General features: G+C 39.1%; 1 protein-coding gene across 3 annotated transcripts in view; it reads right to left on the bottom strand.

Moving 5' to 3' along the window:
• Nucleotides 1-13,514: 13,514 nt before the first annotated feature.
• The window catches only part of MOSPD2 (motile sperm domain containing 2), a 32,932-nt gene continuing 30,083 nt past the window's right edge, over nucleotides 13,515-16,363 (bottom strand). For all 3 annotated transcript variants that reach the window (XM_039550766.1, XM_039550772.1, XM_039550782.1), the window contains 2 exons: nucleotides 16,068-16,170; nucleotides 13,515-15,564 (listed from right to left, as the gene is read on the bottom strand). In XM_039550766.1, the coding sequence (XP_039406700.1) occupies nucleotides 15,418-15,564; nucleotides 16,068-16,170 (250 nt within the window). In that variant the 3' untranslated portion in view covers nucleotides 13,515-15,417. The remainder of the gene's footprint in view (nucleotides 15,565-16,067; nucleotides 16,171-16,363) is intronic.

Genomic DNA, 16,363 nt, shown 5'->3' with positions numbered 1-16,363 from the left:
AAAGAGAGGAGTTCTTGTCAAGTTTCAATCAATTAAAGTTTTGCACTTTTCAAAATGTTTCAAAACAATCTACTGACAAAGGTGATATCCGGGAAAAGTGGAAGTCAGAACACGGAGATGAAATAAGCTCAGTGAGGTCTCACAAGAAGTCACAGTAATAGATGCAGAGGTTCCTGATGTGCAGACCTCTGGTCCGATCTCTTGATGACATTGCCTTCATCTTTCTTGACCCAATGTCATTTTCAAAGTGTCCTGTGAGCTCTGTCTCTTCCAAAATTGAAAACTATCATGTCCTACACAAATCAAGAAAATTAAGACAGGAACACAAGACAAAGCCTTACTGATATCCAGTCTCTTTTCTTTTTTCACAGGGATGCTGTTATCTTATGCCAAATGAATTTTACCTCAGTTTTTCTTGTTATTTTAAAAATGGTGTGTAAAACTATCTTATTTGTCTCAATAGTGCTGCCCCAGCCCATAATCCTGTCTGTGTTAGTAATGTTGATTGCATGGCCTTTTTGGCAGTCCAGATCTTATGTCAATGGCAAACAAAAACCCTGAAAGTCATTTCTTTCCTCATCTTTCTCTAATTCTGCACATAATTATACATGCATAAAATACCTGGTTATTTTCAATATTTCTATACGTGTTGTTTGTAGGCTACCCAGACTACTCTTTTCCCCCACATTTTGTGACCAGATGGTTTTATACACACCCATGTAATAACAAAAGGTTTATTCTATAGTCCCCTTTCCCTTGCTGGCATTCCTATTTCTCATATTTTTCCTCTCTGATTTTGTATCTGTTACCTGATAACGTGCATCAAAACCAGTACTTTTAAAAGGCTGTGAGATGTCTGAAGTAGAAGTTATATGCATCAGGATATGGAATTTTTCACAGTCTTATAAAAAAAAAAAAGAAGAAAAAAAAAAGTGTGTTACATGATTTATATCACTTTGTTCCTTTTTTAGCCAAATTTACTCTCTCCTTTTAGCTTTGTAATAGATTCTGTTATCTCTGATTTCTGTCTGAACAAAGTATGGACACTGAAGAAAGGCAATACACTATCAGACTTAGTTGTGTGTAATTACAAGTTACAATTACTTGTAATTACAAGTTAGCCAGCCAATCCAAATATGGAAGGTTCTTTAAAACGATCATTAAGAGTGTAATTTCAAACAAGCTCAAGTAAGCACCACAACCATGCCTTTATGTTAAAATTAGAGTTTTGAATACTTTTCTTATCCAAGGGATACCTACCATGTCTTTTTTATGAATTTAATTCTTCTGTCAGCGACAAATATTTCTGAACATGAAATTAAATACACTTTGCTTTCACTCGTTAACATCAAATTCTGCCGTGTTATAAGTATCAGCAAGGGAATGACTGTCCTTGTCCCCACTACATTTGACACAGTTGTCATTTTGCAGTCCTACCCCTCCATACACACACACACCACCCTTTTAAATTTCTTTTCTTCTTTTCCCATCAACTCTGAACCCAGTGGCTGCTTTTAGCACTGTTTTTAATGACTCCTTTGAAGTCTGTCATTTCTATTATAAGAACTAATTTGGAAGAGGAAGACATTTTACACCCCCTATTTCATTTTCACTATAAAAAATAGAGTATTAAATGCAGGGAAGCACCAGTGAAAGTCATATCCAGTTCCACATGGGACTGATTTTATTGAGGGTTGTTCTGTGAGGTGTCTGTGAGTTTAGTGCTCCATTTCCCTCTTGATCTGGCTGGCGGATACAGGAGACAGCTCTGGCCTTACCCATTACCTTCCTGTGGCTGCCCTGGCTGCTCTGCTGTGTTTTGTTCACATGAATATTAAAGATGTTTTCCAGTTAGACTTGTTTCATCCCAGGAGGCCTAGCAGATTTCTGTGACTCCTTGCCTGTCTCTGGCTGCTTCCCACAGTATCCCATGGTCTACAGTGAAACATCCTCCTCTGAGCAGTCAGGCTCCGCACCTGGCTCATTCCTGGAGTCCAACCTGAGGAGAGATGGCTGCAGTCCAGCACCCTGTGGAGAACAGCTCTTCAATTGACAGATTTTCTGTGTTCTGTTCAAATATTTGGTGCTCAGTGTTTCCCAGTAAATCCTCACTTTAGGGGGTGAAATGAACAACTATAGTGATAATCCTGCAACTGCCTTATCCAGAGAACACTAATGGGATTGTAAATGAAAAACAAAAGCAATGCAAAAAATATATTGATTGGCCAGTAGTTTTACAAAAAATGCTGTAAGACACAGCTTTTATTATTACAGCAAGCAAGAGGAAAAACCTCATTGAAGATTTTTAAAACACCAGTAACTTGCGTCTGAAGCCAAGCTCAGAAGTAAATCTGTCTAGGAAATATTAAAGATTGCCAGGAAGCAGCAAATATCTGACAAGGATGGCAGAAGCCATTCCCAAAGACAATGAACTTTGTGTTCCTGAACTTCCAAGTGATAAAGAATCCACTAGAACAGTAATGTGAAATAACTTCCAAATATCAGAGCAAAAGTCTCTGCTGTAAATTTCCTATCCTTTTCCAGGCTTAGATAGAGTCATTATGCTGTTATAAACACTCTTGTTTAAGAAACAGGTTTGAACACAACCTTTAAGGGAAGTTGCACAAGGAGGCAGAGGAAATCATATCCTGTATTTAGTTTGTTTTTAGCTGGATATGCTCTTCTCAAAGTACCACTCTTGCCAACCAAGGGCAAAACATTGCAGGACAATCAGAGAGAGAATAGTCATGACCCTATTTAGGCTACAGAAACAAGATAGACCTGAGTTATAAATTATGGGAAACCCAGGTTGGTTTTCTTTGCTTGGTTGATTTTTTTATATATGTTAGCAGTTACGGCTTGGAGCCCCCTGTGTCTGATTAGGATTGTCAAGTAACCAGAGCATCCAAATATATTCAGCTAATAGGATATGCATGACTGCAAATAATGATGTCAGGTTGTCACAGGAGAGATCATAACCCCTAGAACTTTAATATTGCCCTTTCTCAATGTTTTGATATTTATTTTCCCTCCACACTGTACATTAAATTCATATGAACTTGAATGATATTTCAATTTGGTGAAAACTTAAATTATAAATGAGTTCTTGCAGCTGGAAGAAAATTATCCCATATAAGTGTCATGTTTGAGGTATTGCAATAAGGGAATTTGAACCCACTCTCAAATGAGACAAAATTATCCAGATATGTTCAGTAGTGTTTGTAGCACACATTAATGTGAAGCTACTCTGTGTGGCTCAAGCCTTTCCTCATACGGCTGGATTCTCCTTCCTTGGATTCCATGTAAATGGTTTCAGGTCCTTCTGTGGAAAGAAAACCCCATGCTTGTGCTCTCCCCCACATACCAGACTAATTCATTGACCCAAACTCACTTTCTGATCTCCAGGTATCTCCTTCAACTTCTTGCCATCTGAGGAGTTGTCAGTTCCAGCCTGCATCCCTGTGTCCAAAAGGCTGTCTCCCTGGCTCCTGCTGTGATTCCCTCTCCCCACTCTGCCCTCCATTTCATCCTTCGAAGAGAAAGTATTTTCACCTCCATTTAATGCCATCACCACCTCACCCCAATGCCTTTGAACCTGTCTCTTTGCTAAAGGTGTCCTGCTAAGGGTGTTCTCTCCCTAGCACCCAGATGGTCCTTGATGCCTCTTGAAACAGCTCATGAAATAATGGGCTTCAGCTGCAGCCAGAATCACATAAGGAGTGAGAATTGTGAGTGTCTCCAGAGGCCCTGGCACTGTTTGATTCCCTGTCATCACTGCAACCCTGTTAGACCTAAAATGCTGAAGGGATCTGTTCCCACCAGCCTCACTGTGGGCTCCCAGGGGAAACACTCAGCACAGACAGAGCAGAAACCTGCTCAGGCTGGTGAGACACATTTCTGAGCTGGTCTACAAAGCTCTCCAGCTGCTTGGGGGGAGGCTGGCTTACATTTGACAAGAGCAAGAGAAGGTCGTGTTTTATGTCTGGTGCACTCTGCATACTTCTGCACCTCTTAAACAGCAGCAAGCCACTGTGGGTCTCAGTTACGAGTCTCTTGAAAAGGGATTTGAATGCTTTTCTCATAACAACAGCAGAACTAGAGTGGTGTCAGGGCAAAAGCTTTTTCAGAGAGACAGCCATTTCCCAATTTTTCTTTTTCTGCTGAAAGACAATGCCAGAAATCATTGACATTTATGCTACGGAGTCTGTTGAAATGGGTAAAAATGAAGTATTTATGCAAATAGAAGTGCACAGGTAAATAGAGACAGACATACAGATGTATGCATACGTACCTGTATAGTCATGAACAGAATATATGCAACAGCCCCGATGTTACTCTTGATTTCTGCAAAACTGTGAGTCCATATGAGAAGAGCAAGGTTTGTTCAGGGTCTGGGGAAGAGGAGACTCCTTAGGTGTCAAATGCATGCCAGGATAAGCAGGATTACTCAGAGGTGCTGAGCATCCCCTGATCCAGTAGCAATAAACACACTGAGATACGTCAGCCTCCATCCTGGGCCCAAAGACCTTCATGTGCTGCTCTGTCCTGGCACAAGCACCAGCAGTGGTGGTCACAGGTCATGCTGTTTGTAGGGAAAATGGGAGCTCCCTCTTGCTTCCTGTCTCCACTGGGAGCACAGGAGACATCTGACACGGGAAGAGGTGTGGATCTCCTGTGAGTCTGGGGTGAGAATTTCCACTCTTTTCCCCTGCTCACTCAGTTCCTCTTTCACAGCCCCCCACCTGCCCTGCAGGACTTCAGCTCCTGCCAGCTCTGGGAGCAGCAGGACATGCAGTGAGCATCGAGATGTCTGTGGCATGGCAGCAAAGCCTGCAGCAGTGTGAAGAAATTCCCTCATTTTTTTGTGTTTATACTGGGAGTCTCCCCTCCAAGCAGATGCACAGACTGCCTGGGGGAACTGCAGTTCCTCTGGAATGGAGCATGGACTTTAATCTGGTCTCCACAGACTGAAGTGTCTTTGGTGGGTGGGCCAGCTTTCCATACAGTAAAACATGCAGATACTCACTCCTGATGTTGTAGCCCAATTTCTCCCAGCCATGGGTCAGACAGGTGGTCCATCTATCCCAGCACCCTGCATTTGTGAGCACCCATGTCTGAAGTAGTGAACAGAAACTTTTTTTCTGCCTCATAATCCTCAGGCTTGGATTTGAATGAATTTAAGAGGAAGAAGTTTCATTTCCAAAAATTTGTGGAAAAAACCCCCATGGTTTACATTGCTGTGTGGAAGTCTACGTATTTTTCATGAGAGAAGAAAGTACCTTGTGCAGCACTGCAATAGGCAATCTTTCCCCTGGAGATACATATTGAGCTCACAAAGAGAAAAAACAAATATCTGTGAGGAAAGCTAGCTTGCTTACCCACTCTTCATCTCCAAGTAGCCTGCAGTCTTCAGCATATTCACTCTCCATCAGAAAATTTAGCACTGGTTTTCTTAGTTCCTAGACTTTCCAAGAGCTTTTCTCTTTGACAGCCAACAAGCACTGCAAAGGAGCACTCATTTCCCAAGCTTGTCAGTTTTGCAAATCTCTCTGAAATCAAATGCCTTCACACAGGCTTTGTTGATACAACAGAGAGCAGTATGTGAAACTCGCTTGGCACAAAGAGTCTCCTGGTGAATATGGCAAGAGTACTACTCAGCTTTGGGTTTCAACATTTCCAGTAAAGCAACTGAGTAATTTTTGCCAGTGATGCTGGGCATTCCATCTGTGCAAATCCCATCTGTCTAATTTAGATCAATCCACTTAAAGAACATTACTGGCTGTCATGCCTTTGAGAGATTTTCTCTGTTCTTCACACATGTCAGAGCCTGAGGTCAGAGTGCTGAGCAATGGGAGACCCAACAGCTCTTCATCATACCAGAGTTTTGAGTCTCACACTGAAGAATAAACAGGTCTGCATTCAGCAGCATCGTGATTGTTATAAATTATGAATAGTGCTTATCCACAGCCAAGAAATCTCTGATTTGTGCTGACAGACCACTCAGCATCAGTATATCACTAGTGTATATGCAAGCATAATCCCAGTTGTTTACCAGGCTTGTTGGAAAGGGAGCAGTAAACTGGGAGGCTCTCCTTCACTCCTTGAAAATTTAGTCATCTGCAAAAATATTTTCTCTTTTGTGGCAGTAAAATGACTATTATATGCAATATCTACATAGAATGTTTCCAGATATGGTATCAATAGAGCTCAGTCCTGTCTCTTCTGGGTTTTTATTAAGACTTAGACCTTTTAATTGTTTCTTTTTTCTATACAATCAGATTGCAAAGCAGACCTGATAGGGCAGTTCCGATCTGTTTCAGCATGCATTTTGGAAAATTGCTGCTTTTCACTACAGCACTACTGTGATGGAGTTGTCTGGAACTGCTCCCTTTTTCCAACAGGCACCAGCTTACCCAGGCAGGGTAAATCACTTCCTTGTAATGTCAGCCTTGTATTTTTAATGTCAGCCTTGTATTTCAATCACCCTCAGTGCTGAAGATTATCCTAGCCAGGAATTATAGTACAATTTACATAAAATGATGCAGAGCTATTAGAAAAAAAGACTGCAGGCAACTCCCTGCCTGCTGGGCTCCTTCTTCCACACAGCCTTCTGCCTCTCGAGTTAGGCATGGCCTGCAAAGCTGCACCCAGGGCCATTAGCCCCCATCCTCCCTGGGAGCCTGCAGTGTGTGCCAGCCCTTCACTTCAGCATCCCCAAGTGCCCCTTTGAGACACATGGAACAAAGGTGCTTATTGTTTTAATTTCAGCTGCTAAACAATTTGCCCTTTACATTCGGTAACTAAAATTGCTTTCCAACCCTCCAGAATTCCTGGAGTACCTACCACCTTTACCCAGGGCCCTACCCAGGTCTGAATCCTAGCAACATACTGCCTTTAGTTATTAAATATTTTCTCTAACTCCATAATATTTTGATTGCCTTATCCTCCAGCACTGTGTTGCGAACTATATTGGGAATTGTCTATCAATTTCTCCCACAGCTTCTGGCAGAGCTGCTATGAGTTATCAGATGTGTTCTGGAAGGAAATCTGATTGTAAATAACAGCACAATATATCCCTAACTTCAAAGACACAGATCCCTACTCCAAAAAAGTGTGTCTCTAGATGGAGAGTTGGCAACTCATTTTCCTGATGCAGAAGTCTACATTTTCTAGGGAAGAAATACACCCATTTAGAAATACTACTCCCAAAAATAACCCAAACAAAACCAAAAAACCTAAAAATATTTAAGATGTTTTAATACAGAATAAAAAACCTTGAAAAATAATTTACTTACATTTTTGGTTATCAGTTCATATAAGATGGTTAAGATTACATTTTGGTGTCAAGTTCTTTACTTAAGAAGAGCAAGAGTTTCAGGCATATCTCTCTTTTCAGCAAGTGAGGTGTTTTTGTAGTTTATTTTCACTTACTGTAAAATTGAAAACTCCCCATTCATATCATAGCTTGATGTGAATAGTATCAGTATAGGCACAACCAGCTCTGCTAGTTACTACTAAATACTGCTATTTTCTTTTTAGCTGAGATAGATAGAAGTGTCAATACAATTTTCAGTACTTACAGTTTTTATATGATTTATTTTTTCTTGCAGCTAAAATTGTAGTCCTCTACATACAGTTTTTGTATCTAGCCACTGCCTACACTGATATCAGGGAAATACTGAAAAAACTGGCAATTTGATCACTAAATAGTCCCCTATTTCTCCTTTTACTTCTCTTGAGGATCAACTCATTATTCAGCCTAAAAATTGTCCAGTATTATACATGTACGAAGGCCATTTTTGCTGGTGTGACAGAGCTGTATTTGAAGCATCATCCCTCTTCCAGGCTGAAATTCTTTGGAAGAAAACACGAGAGCAGTAAAGCCAGGTGTCCTGCCTGCTGGTCCAGACAGGTCGGCAAGAAAGATCCTGAAAGAAAGAATATGGTTCAAAACCCCTCACATGTATTGTGCTTTGAGAGACAACAAATTTACCTGCAAGGGCAGTCACATGGACACCTGCCCATCATTACACAGAGATGACTTTGCTGGTCAAGACATTTTCACAGCATGGATCAAAACAATTTTCAGTTTGGCTACCAAAGCAATATCCACTTTTTTTTTTGTGACTACTTCTTCCTGGAGAGTGTTTGATTTGCTCCACAAGGACACCAAAGCTACTTTATGCTTGCACACAGCAAACATGAGAAGGTGTCTGTCTTGCTTGCATCCCCCTTGGGCAAGTTTGAAAGCCTCTGCCTCAGTCCTGCATGAGGCCAACAAACACAGGGCACACTCTGCCTGTGCAGGGACTTTCGTTAGCAGGGCCAGACTAGGACATCTTCTACTGGGTACCTTCCCAATGGGAATTTCACACATGCTGGCAAAACAGTGCTTGGAAAAGTTCCTGTAAGCTGTAAGGAAAGCACTGGGATTTTTGCATGTCATGACCAAATTCCAAATCACCCAGAGCTTTTACACAAATCTGTGTATGTCTCCTCTGTATGGCCACTGTTCCAAGAACACTTTTCACTATTTTCAGCCTCTATTGGTGTATTATAACACAAACAGGAAAGGAAGAGGTTTTAGGTGAGACAGGTGGAAACAAAAGTTTCAGCAATAACTCCCTGTCCTGGGTCACTGGTTTGTAGGTCAGGGCCTTCCCTCCAGTCTAACTGGAGCAACTTTTTCATGGTTTTCTTTGCATCATGTCAAGCAAAGGAAATTCATCTTCCTCTCCCCAAAGACTCCAGCTCCTGCTCTCTCCCTTTCTGCAGCCCAGAAACCCCCTGTGCACACACAATGCTTCTCTTAAAGTGGCACCACCTCTCTGGAGGCTCTCACCTGCCCCAGTGAGCAGCAGCCAAGCAAAACATTAAAGTACATCATATACAACTTTCCAAATGAGTTACTTTGTGGTTTGATTGTAATGTGATATGCTCTACTTACACTTTTGCTGTGAGATGGCATCTATGTGACTAAGAAACTTCAGATATTTTTCCAAGGTGGAATCGTTAATGGAAGGTAAATCTCACTGAAAATAGGCGAAGTATAAAATTAACTTGTCTACCAGGTCTTTTCAATGTGCAGTTTAGAGTAGGCAATTCCTTGGCTACTTCACTTTTTCTTTATCTTGTAATACTTCACGTTTTCCAGCAGATGCACTTAGGCAAAGTGAAACAAAGTAGTTTCTTCTTCTCTGATGCTTTTGCAAATTCTCCTCAATTTGGGAACTTGTTGGAGTAAATGAATGCTCTCTCTGAAGACTCTCAGAACAGAGCTGCTGTACCAGTTCCCCATATTCCTCATCCATATACCAGTACAGGACAGCCAGCATAGGAATACTGGAGTCTACTTTCAGTATGGGTAAGGAACATATGATTTAACACCTACTCTGAACTCCAACACACATCCAGTGTGAGTGGTAGGAAGACACATCATGTCAATCACAATGCCTGCTAGAGCAGCAGTATCTGGGATTATATATACATCAACACATATTTGTTTGGGATTGTAGCTAAAATTCACAAGAGATTAGCATGAATGAACATTCCTGTTCTGAGGTGCCCCTTGTAATTCCAGACTGCACTCAGGACCTATGTTTATACATCCTCTTTGCAGAAGAAAGCCTGTGAAACCATGAACTCAAGAAGAAAATGCTACTTTCTTTAGAACAGACTAAAAAATGTTTTTGTGAATCATCACCATCAGCTGCAAGTTTAAATTCCAAACAAAATTGTAAGAAAAAAAGAAAACATGATAAATGCTACTTGGGTAGAGGAAAGTGCACTGCAGGGCATGGAAATTACAGTAATTCAGATGCCAGGAGGTCAAGCATCAATCTGTAAGTTTTAGTTGTACCAGATTAATGAAGCATCTGTGGTGTTTGCCCAGACTCACTTTTCCTTTCAGCAATTTATCAATTGTAGCATTCTGTACAAAAAAAGCTAAAGAAATTCTGTTAATGCTTCTTTTTCCACACTACTATTGTGATCTATGTTTATTTAAATGGTGTTCCTTATTTTTGTCATTTTCCCTGCGGCTTGAAGAACAGGTGTTCAGATATAGCTCCAAGCTGTCAAAAATAAAACTGGCAATGACTTTAACAGACACAGGGCTGAGGAAATACAAGAAAATTGCAATTTTGAAAAATTAAATGCCACAGAGGATTTGTTAGACTACATCATGGTTGCCCAGAGGATATTTTAATTTAGATTTCATCATAAACACAAAATGGGATTATGGTTATGGTGGGACTGATAGTGGAGATTGGACTTTAGGTCTCTTGTCTTACATTTCTTTGCAAACTTAATGAAAACACAGTGGATTGGAACCTGTCAAGATTGCTTTTGATCCCTTTCCTGAGGCCTAATTAGGGGAACACTTCTCTAGAGAGACCACTTATATCAACTGCTGGGGAAGACCATAGCCTTGTGCAGCATTTTTCCGCTTTGCCCTCCTGACTATTGACTATGGGGTCAATTTTCTCATTGAGCAGCAATGCAAGTTTATTGTGAGGCTACCTCCCAGTATCCTACAGACACATACTGGAACAATATGAGTAGAGGAACCCTGTTATTTGTAGCTGGATCTGCAACAGAAGGTACATATCCAACAATCTGTTCCTTCTGGGAAGTTCCCACAGGTCGAGGTTTTCGCTCCTTGGTTGAGTAAACTTGTGTAATTCAGGAGGAAGTTCTATCAGGACTAAAGAAAAGACAAGCACAGTGAGCTGTTTTTGCAAAAATGAAAAAAAAAAAAAAAACTTTGAATACTTTCAAAGAAATCCCTGTTTCTTGCCAGCTGAATCACCATCAGGTGCTGGCCTATCTTATGGATTAATCAAGATGAATGAAACACATAATTTACCACCATTCTAACAAGGTATTTTTAAGAGAAAAGAAAACGTTCAAAAATACTTTGTGCAAAACCACCAAGTGAGAGTGAAATAATGAGTACATTCTATTGCAGCCTAAAAAAAGTGGAAAGATAAATAACCAAAAGTTACAGATTCTTGTTCCATATCCAGGTTTTCCAGCATTTCAACCAACTCCAATACAGTATAGCACAACTAGTATTAAGAGAATTAAAACTCCATAAAGAATTACTAACAGATCAAGAGACCCCAAACTGGCATGAGAAAGACTGTAGAAGTCCTTTGGGTGGGCTGCTGCTTCACTTCAGGCCATGGTGACGACAACAATGGGCAACTGATAAATAGTTGGGGTTTTTCCCTTAAAGGGCTTTGTATAAGGACTTTATTATTAACATCAGAATGAATTGCCTAATGCAATCTAAAAAACAATCATACAGCAATAATTGAGCACACAGTGCTTCTTTCAGTGTTTACAGAAGTGACTTATAGCATGACAGACTGGCTGATGCACCACTCTTGTGAATAAAGTAAGCCAGGAGAGGAGATACCTACCAGCAAAAATGTCCAGCTGCTTACTTTTTGCTCATACAGCTTGGGAACTTCAGTGCTTCTGCTCAGAAGTAGCAAAGCAGTAATTGCACAGATCTACCAGGAAGCTGCCTAAATCAGTCCCAGAAAAGGCCAGCACGGGGAACTTCACTCAGCTCCTCCACAAAGAAGGGAAACCTCTCACCCCTGCCATGCTCCTGGAGATGGATTTTCTGTGCTTTATGTTTTGAGTTGTGCCTCTGTATTCTGTGTCTACATATATTTTATTACTGTGTGCAACCACTATAAAAGGGTCAAAAGCAAGCATAGTGAGGTTCCAATTGAAAAGAGGCACTGAAACTATTGAGAAAACTGAAAGGGGGAGGTTTTATTTCTCATCAGCTGCAGGAGGCACAGAGCCAGAAGCTGGTGACGCTGAAATGTGCCAAGGAAACAGGCATAGTGAAAAGCCTAATTGGAATCATCACTTACCATCATGTACCTGTGCTACCACAAACAGAATGGAAATGTAGCACCTGCGAAACACCAGGCTGTAGTTCCTCAGTGAGCCATCTTCCAGGGAAAGTAAAGCATGCAGAAATTGACTGAAGATGTCTTTTTTAACCTCAGAAATGAGGACACAACCTGCTCTTCCTGGCTAATTAGAAGTGATTAGCTCTTCCTAAATCAATACACATACTGTACATAGACACCCTCGTGTCTTGACCCCAACACCCTATGGGGCTATAACAGACCTAAACCAGTGAATCCTTACAGCCACCTGTGATGGGCTTTGATGTTCTGTGTTCTGACTGAATGCCCACTTTCACAACAAAGCCATAAAAAATGAATGAACTAACACTGTGCTTATCAACAGAACAGCATTTACACCCTTATGCTGCCAGTGCAATACACAGGACCACCAAGACACTGCAGAGACTTAAAATGTTCTCCCATAAAACCCCATATAGTCAAAAAACCCCATATAAACCAGCAAACCCTGGAATAGGGACAAACTGAGATTCTGAGGGCAAACAGTAGAGACAAATTAGTTACAGCAGGGAATCACTGATGAAATACAAAGGTAATTTAAAACCCCTGCTCCTGTCCCTGCTGCCCTGCACCCCTATGTTGGTTTTTTGGGGTTTTTTTGTTCTTTTACAAAATGTCTGATCTTTTACATAGTAAAGTAAAACAATGAGGATCAGAGCAGGGAACAAAAATTCCTTGCTAGGAAAAAAGAGTATGTGCTCTTTTGGAGCACAAATTGCTAATTTTTAGGATTACAATCTTTATTGTCTCTTAATTGTCTGTAAAAGCCAAAAGTAACTGCCAATCTACAACGAGGGAAAGGAAAACTAAATCTTAGATCTTGATAGTTCATGTAACCAAATCCTATTTTGTGAATTGTCTAAGCTCTAAAATGCCCCAGGTTTATAAACCGAGTTTCCTGTAGTGGGGGGGGGGGGGTAACCAACAAAACCCTGGAAAAATATTTTGTCTCTTATCTCAGTTTTGGGTATCAAATTGTTATTGGTGTGTACTCTGTAACTTCAGCGTGTGTTAAGCACAAAACTTTCTACACTGAGACCCATTTCCAAGGGCTGGCAAACAAAATCTGAACCAACTAACAACTGAAAGCTTTGAAAATACTGGGAAAATACTCTGTGATGATGGAAACAATGATGTTCTCAAAGAAGAAAAATACAAACTGACTGTTGTCCATTTCAAGTTAAAATACACTACTGTCACTTTGCCCTTTTTTTGTTATCTATATTTTTCCATTTTCTGTGTCATGTTTAAACAATAGTTCATTTTACCAAGATCCATATATATTTTAGTATTGTGTGCACTTGCATCACTTGTGCCATAGTGACAGGAGCCACTGACATGCCAGTATCATGTGCTATGTGATTATGTCAGGCATTCTGTCCAAGAAGCCATCATCACCTATTTTACATTTGTCTGACAACTACCATCACAACTTCTGTTCCCCAACAGACTGTGGGTCATCACCATATTGGCCCCTCCCATATTAAATATCTGCAGATTAACAAGAAAGCAAAAACCTCAGGAGATGCCACTATTTTTAAATGACTAAACATTCAAGACTATGTATTTCCTCATATTTATTTTTTAACTGTATTTTTCTAAAACATATTAAAATAGAAAAGATGTTCATCTGATTCATACAAAGAAAATACCAATAATAAAATAAGTAATAAAATACTGAAAATATATGAAAGCACCAAAACATTAAAATATTCATATTGGCAAAGACTCTAAGAATATATTTCTGGCAATTTTACAGTAAAGTGCTATTCAATCCACTCAAATTAAGGAATTGGCATTTTAATAGCATGGTTATTATTATCTTAATGTTAAAAATTACTTTGTTTCTTTTCTCACTAAGACAACAACCCATTTTGTTGGAAGCAAAGAATTTGAGTTGCATGCACATAAAAATAACCCAAGTAACAGCTTCATTATAAGCAGTTAACAATATAAATTGCCAACTCATTAGGAATACAAAATACTGAGAAACAAACTAGGCAGAAATAAGATTAGTGAAAAATTAAGAAAATGCAGATGTGGTAAACCATTGTATAAATTAAGAGAGGACAGAAGACTGTGCACCAAACATTTCTGCAGACTTGCTTTTTACATGGCATTTTTTTAGTAATCATATTGCTGGCATTATTAGTTAATCTGTTTATTGTTTTAAACTGCCCTTTTCTACTTCCTAGAAATGATCCTACATCACCAACACACTGTAAGCAAAAAGACAGAAGTAGAGTATGACCTTTATTTTTCCTTAATAATCACTTCTCATCTACTGAAGTCAGATGACAAAACTAATAAATCTTTTACAAAGCCAATTTGGAGCAAAAATTAATCCAAGCAACATAATTATTTTAAATTTTTAAAACTCTTAAAGAGTGAAAATTTTAAATGTATGAAAGATACCATCAGTCTCCTTTTAAGCTTTTATCATTTTAATATACATATTTACAGCAATGAGTACAAAGAATCCTTGTTAGCAAAGTTCTTTCTAGCTTTTTGCACCATTTCCACAACAATTTCTGTGAAATGGCAGATGCAATACTTTTATGTTGCCTTCAAGTGTATTTAATCTTCCCGATTTGACTTGCTTTTTTCTTAATTTCATATGTACTTTAACCATATTGCACAACTCAGAGTAAGTTCTTACACTGACTAATAGCCTTTTAATGAACCAATAATCAGCCATCACAGTAAAGAAGTCAACTCCTACACTCCTTCTGTAATTTGAGTACAAGTTGCTTTCCAAAAAAAAAAAACCCAACAGGAATAGTGTCGTCTTGTTCATGTGTTACTTGGTAAGAAATGTTTACAATAACTTTTCATTTAGAAGAAGCACAAAAATAAGGAATTTAACCAAAGAAAGCAATGAGTCTGAATTATCAAAATAATTACTAACAACAAATATCTTCCTTTATGTGCATGTACATACACAGATTATATAAAAATCCACCTGTATTACATAATTTCTGTAAATTTTCCTAGAGATGAACAGATTAACCTTGGACTACACTAAGCTGACTGTTTGCATCTTCTATGGGAGTGATTCAGAATGTAAGAATGAATATGATGAAAAGAAATGAAATATTGTATTTAAAGTAGTTGAATAGAGGGGGAAAAAAAAAAGCAAAACAGTCTTAAATAATGTTGTATTTGGTTTCCTCCTCCCAGTTCAGTAGTTTTTATTGAGTTGTACAGTGAAAATAGGTCCTAGCTTCAACAACTTCGTCATGCCCTATTGTAAATGTCAACTTAGAGAATAACTTCAGTAATTTCGTTTGCTGGTCATTCATTTCTTCTATCTTTTCTTTCCCCAGGAAACTGTTCCTTGTTCATTGCTGTAGGCTCACAAACCTCATTTTGGCAGTTCCAGAATCCAAGTGCAGCACTGCAATCTTTTTGACTCCAACGAACCATGATAGGCAGCGGCACATCCAGGGCACAGCAATTCTTTTTAGCTTCTCTGGGCATAGGCCAGGTAGAAGCAGAAGGCAGCAACAGTAACTGATAGCAGTGATAAAACAACTGACAGCTGCTGGAACCAGAGGCAGCGATTCATCTGCTCTTCAAGTCTTTTATTAATCTGCAGTAAATGAGTTAGCTGAAAATAGAACAGTTTCATTAAGTTAGAATTACTGCACTTGAAAGTACTTGGCAATTTTGAGCTATTTTGGCAATAACTATAACCACAGAAAAGAAAAAGCCTTCTCACAGCAGTATCTCAGCAATACTTTTTCTATCACTACATACTTCAGGAATCTGTTCTACTAAAGGAGCTTCAAATCTTAAGTTATGGATAACCAATATGGCCTGTATCAAGCAGGTGACATCTTTACACTCAGAAGCAAAAGATACTACTAATGCTCATTGATATGCCAGATCTGTATATACACAAGAAGAATGAGCAAACTCCACTGAAAATTTGATGATTATTAAATCATTATGATTAAACAAAATAATTAAATCATTATCACTGATGTAGTTACTTTCAATTGCTGAGATGTTCAAACAGTATAATTTACAAAATACCAAAAAGGTTCAGTTTTATCTCTAGTGTATTCTATAATTTTGCTGAATACTGAGCACAAAGGAATGCACTATTACCTGTATATGTAAATCTTCATTAGTTTTTGCTGGAATATTAAATGCATTGTCTTTTAATGTCAGAGAAGAGGGCTTACTACTTTCTATGACGTGACATCTGAGCCTGTGAAAAGGGAACAAGAACACGCACCAAAAATCACAATTTAATGCAACGTTGTATAATTAACAGTAAACAATCCATCTTAAGTGGATAAAGTACCTGCACATTTAAAATTTAAGAGACAGTAATTATAATTACACTAAATTTAGTCCAGGTTTACAAAAAGTAAAGGCCAGGTTTGTATTCATCAGTAACT

This window comes from Corvus cornix, chromosome 1 (genome assembly GCF_000738735.6).
Source record: "Corvus cornix cornix isolate S_Up_H32 chromosome 1, ASM73873v5, whole genome shotgun sequence".
Taxonomy (NCBI): Eukaryota; Metazoa; Chordata; class Aves; order Passeriformes; family Corvidae; genus Corvus; species Corvus cornix.
Note: the sequence above shows the minus strand (reverse complement) of the source record. Positions and strands in the feature narration are given on the sequence as shown.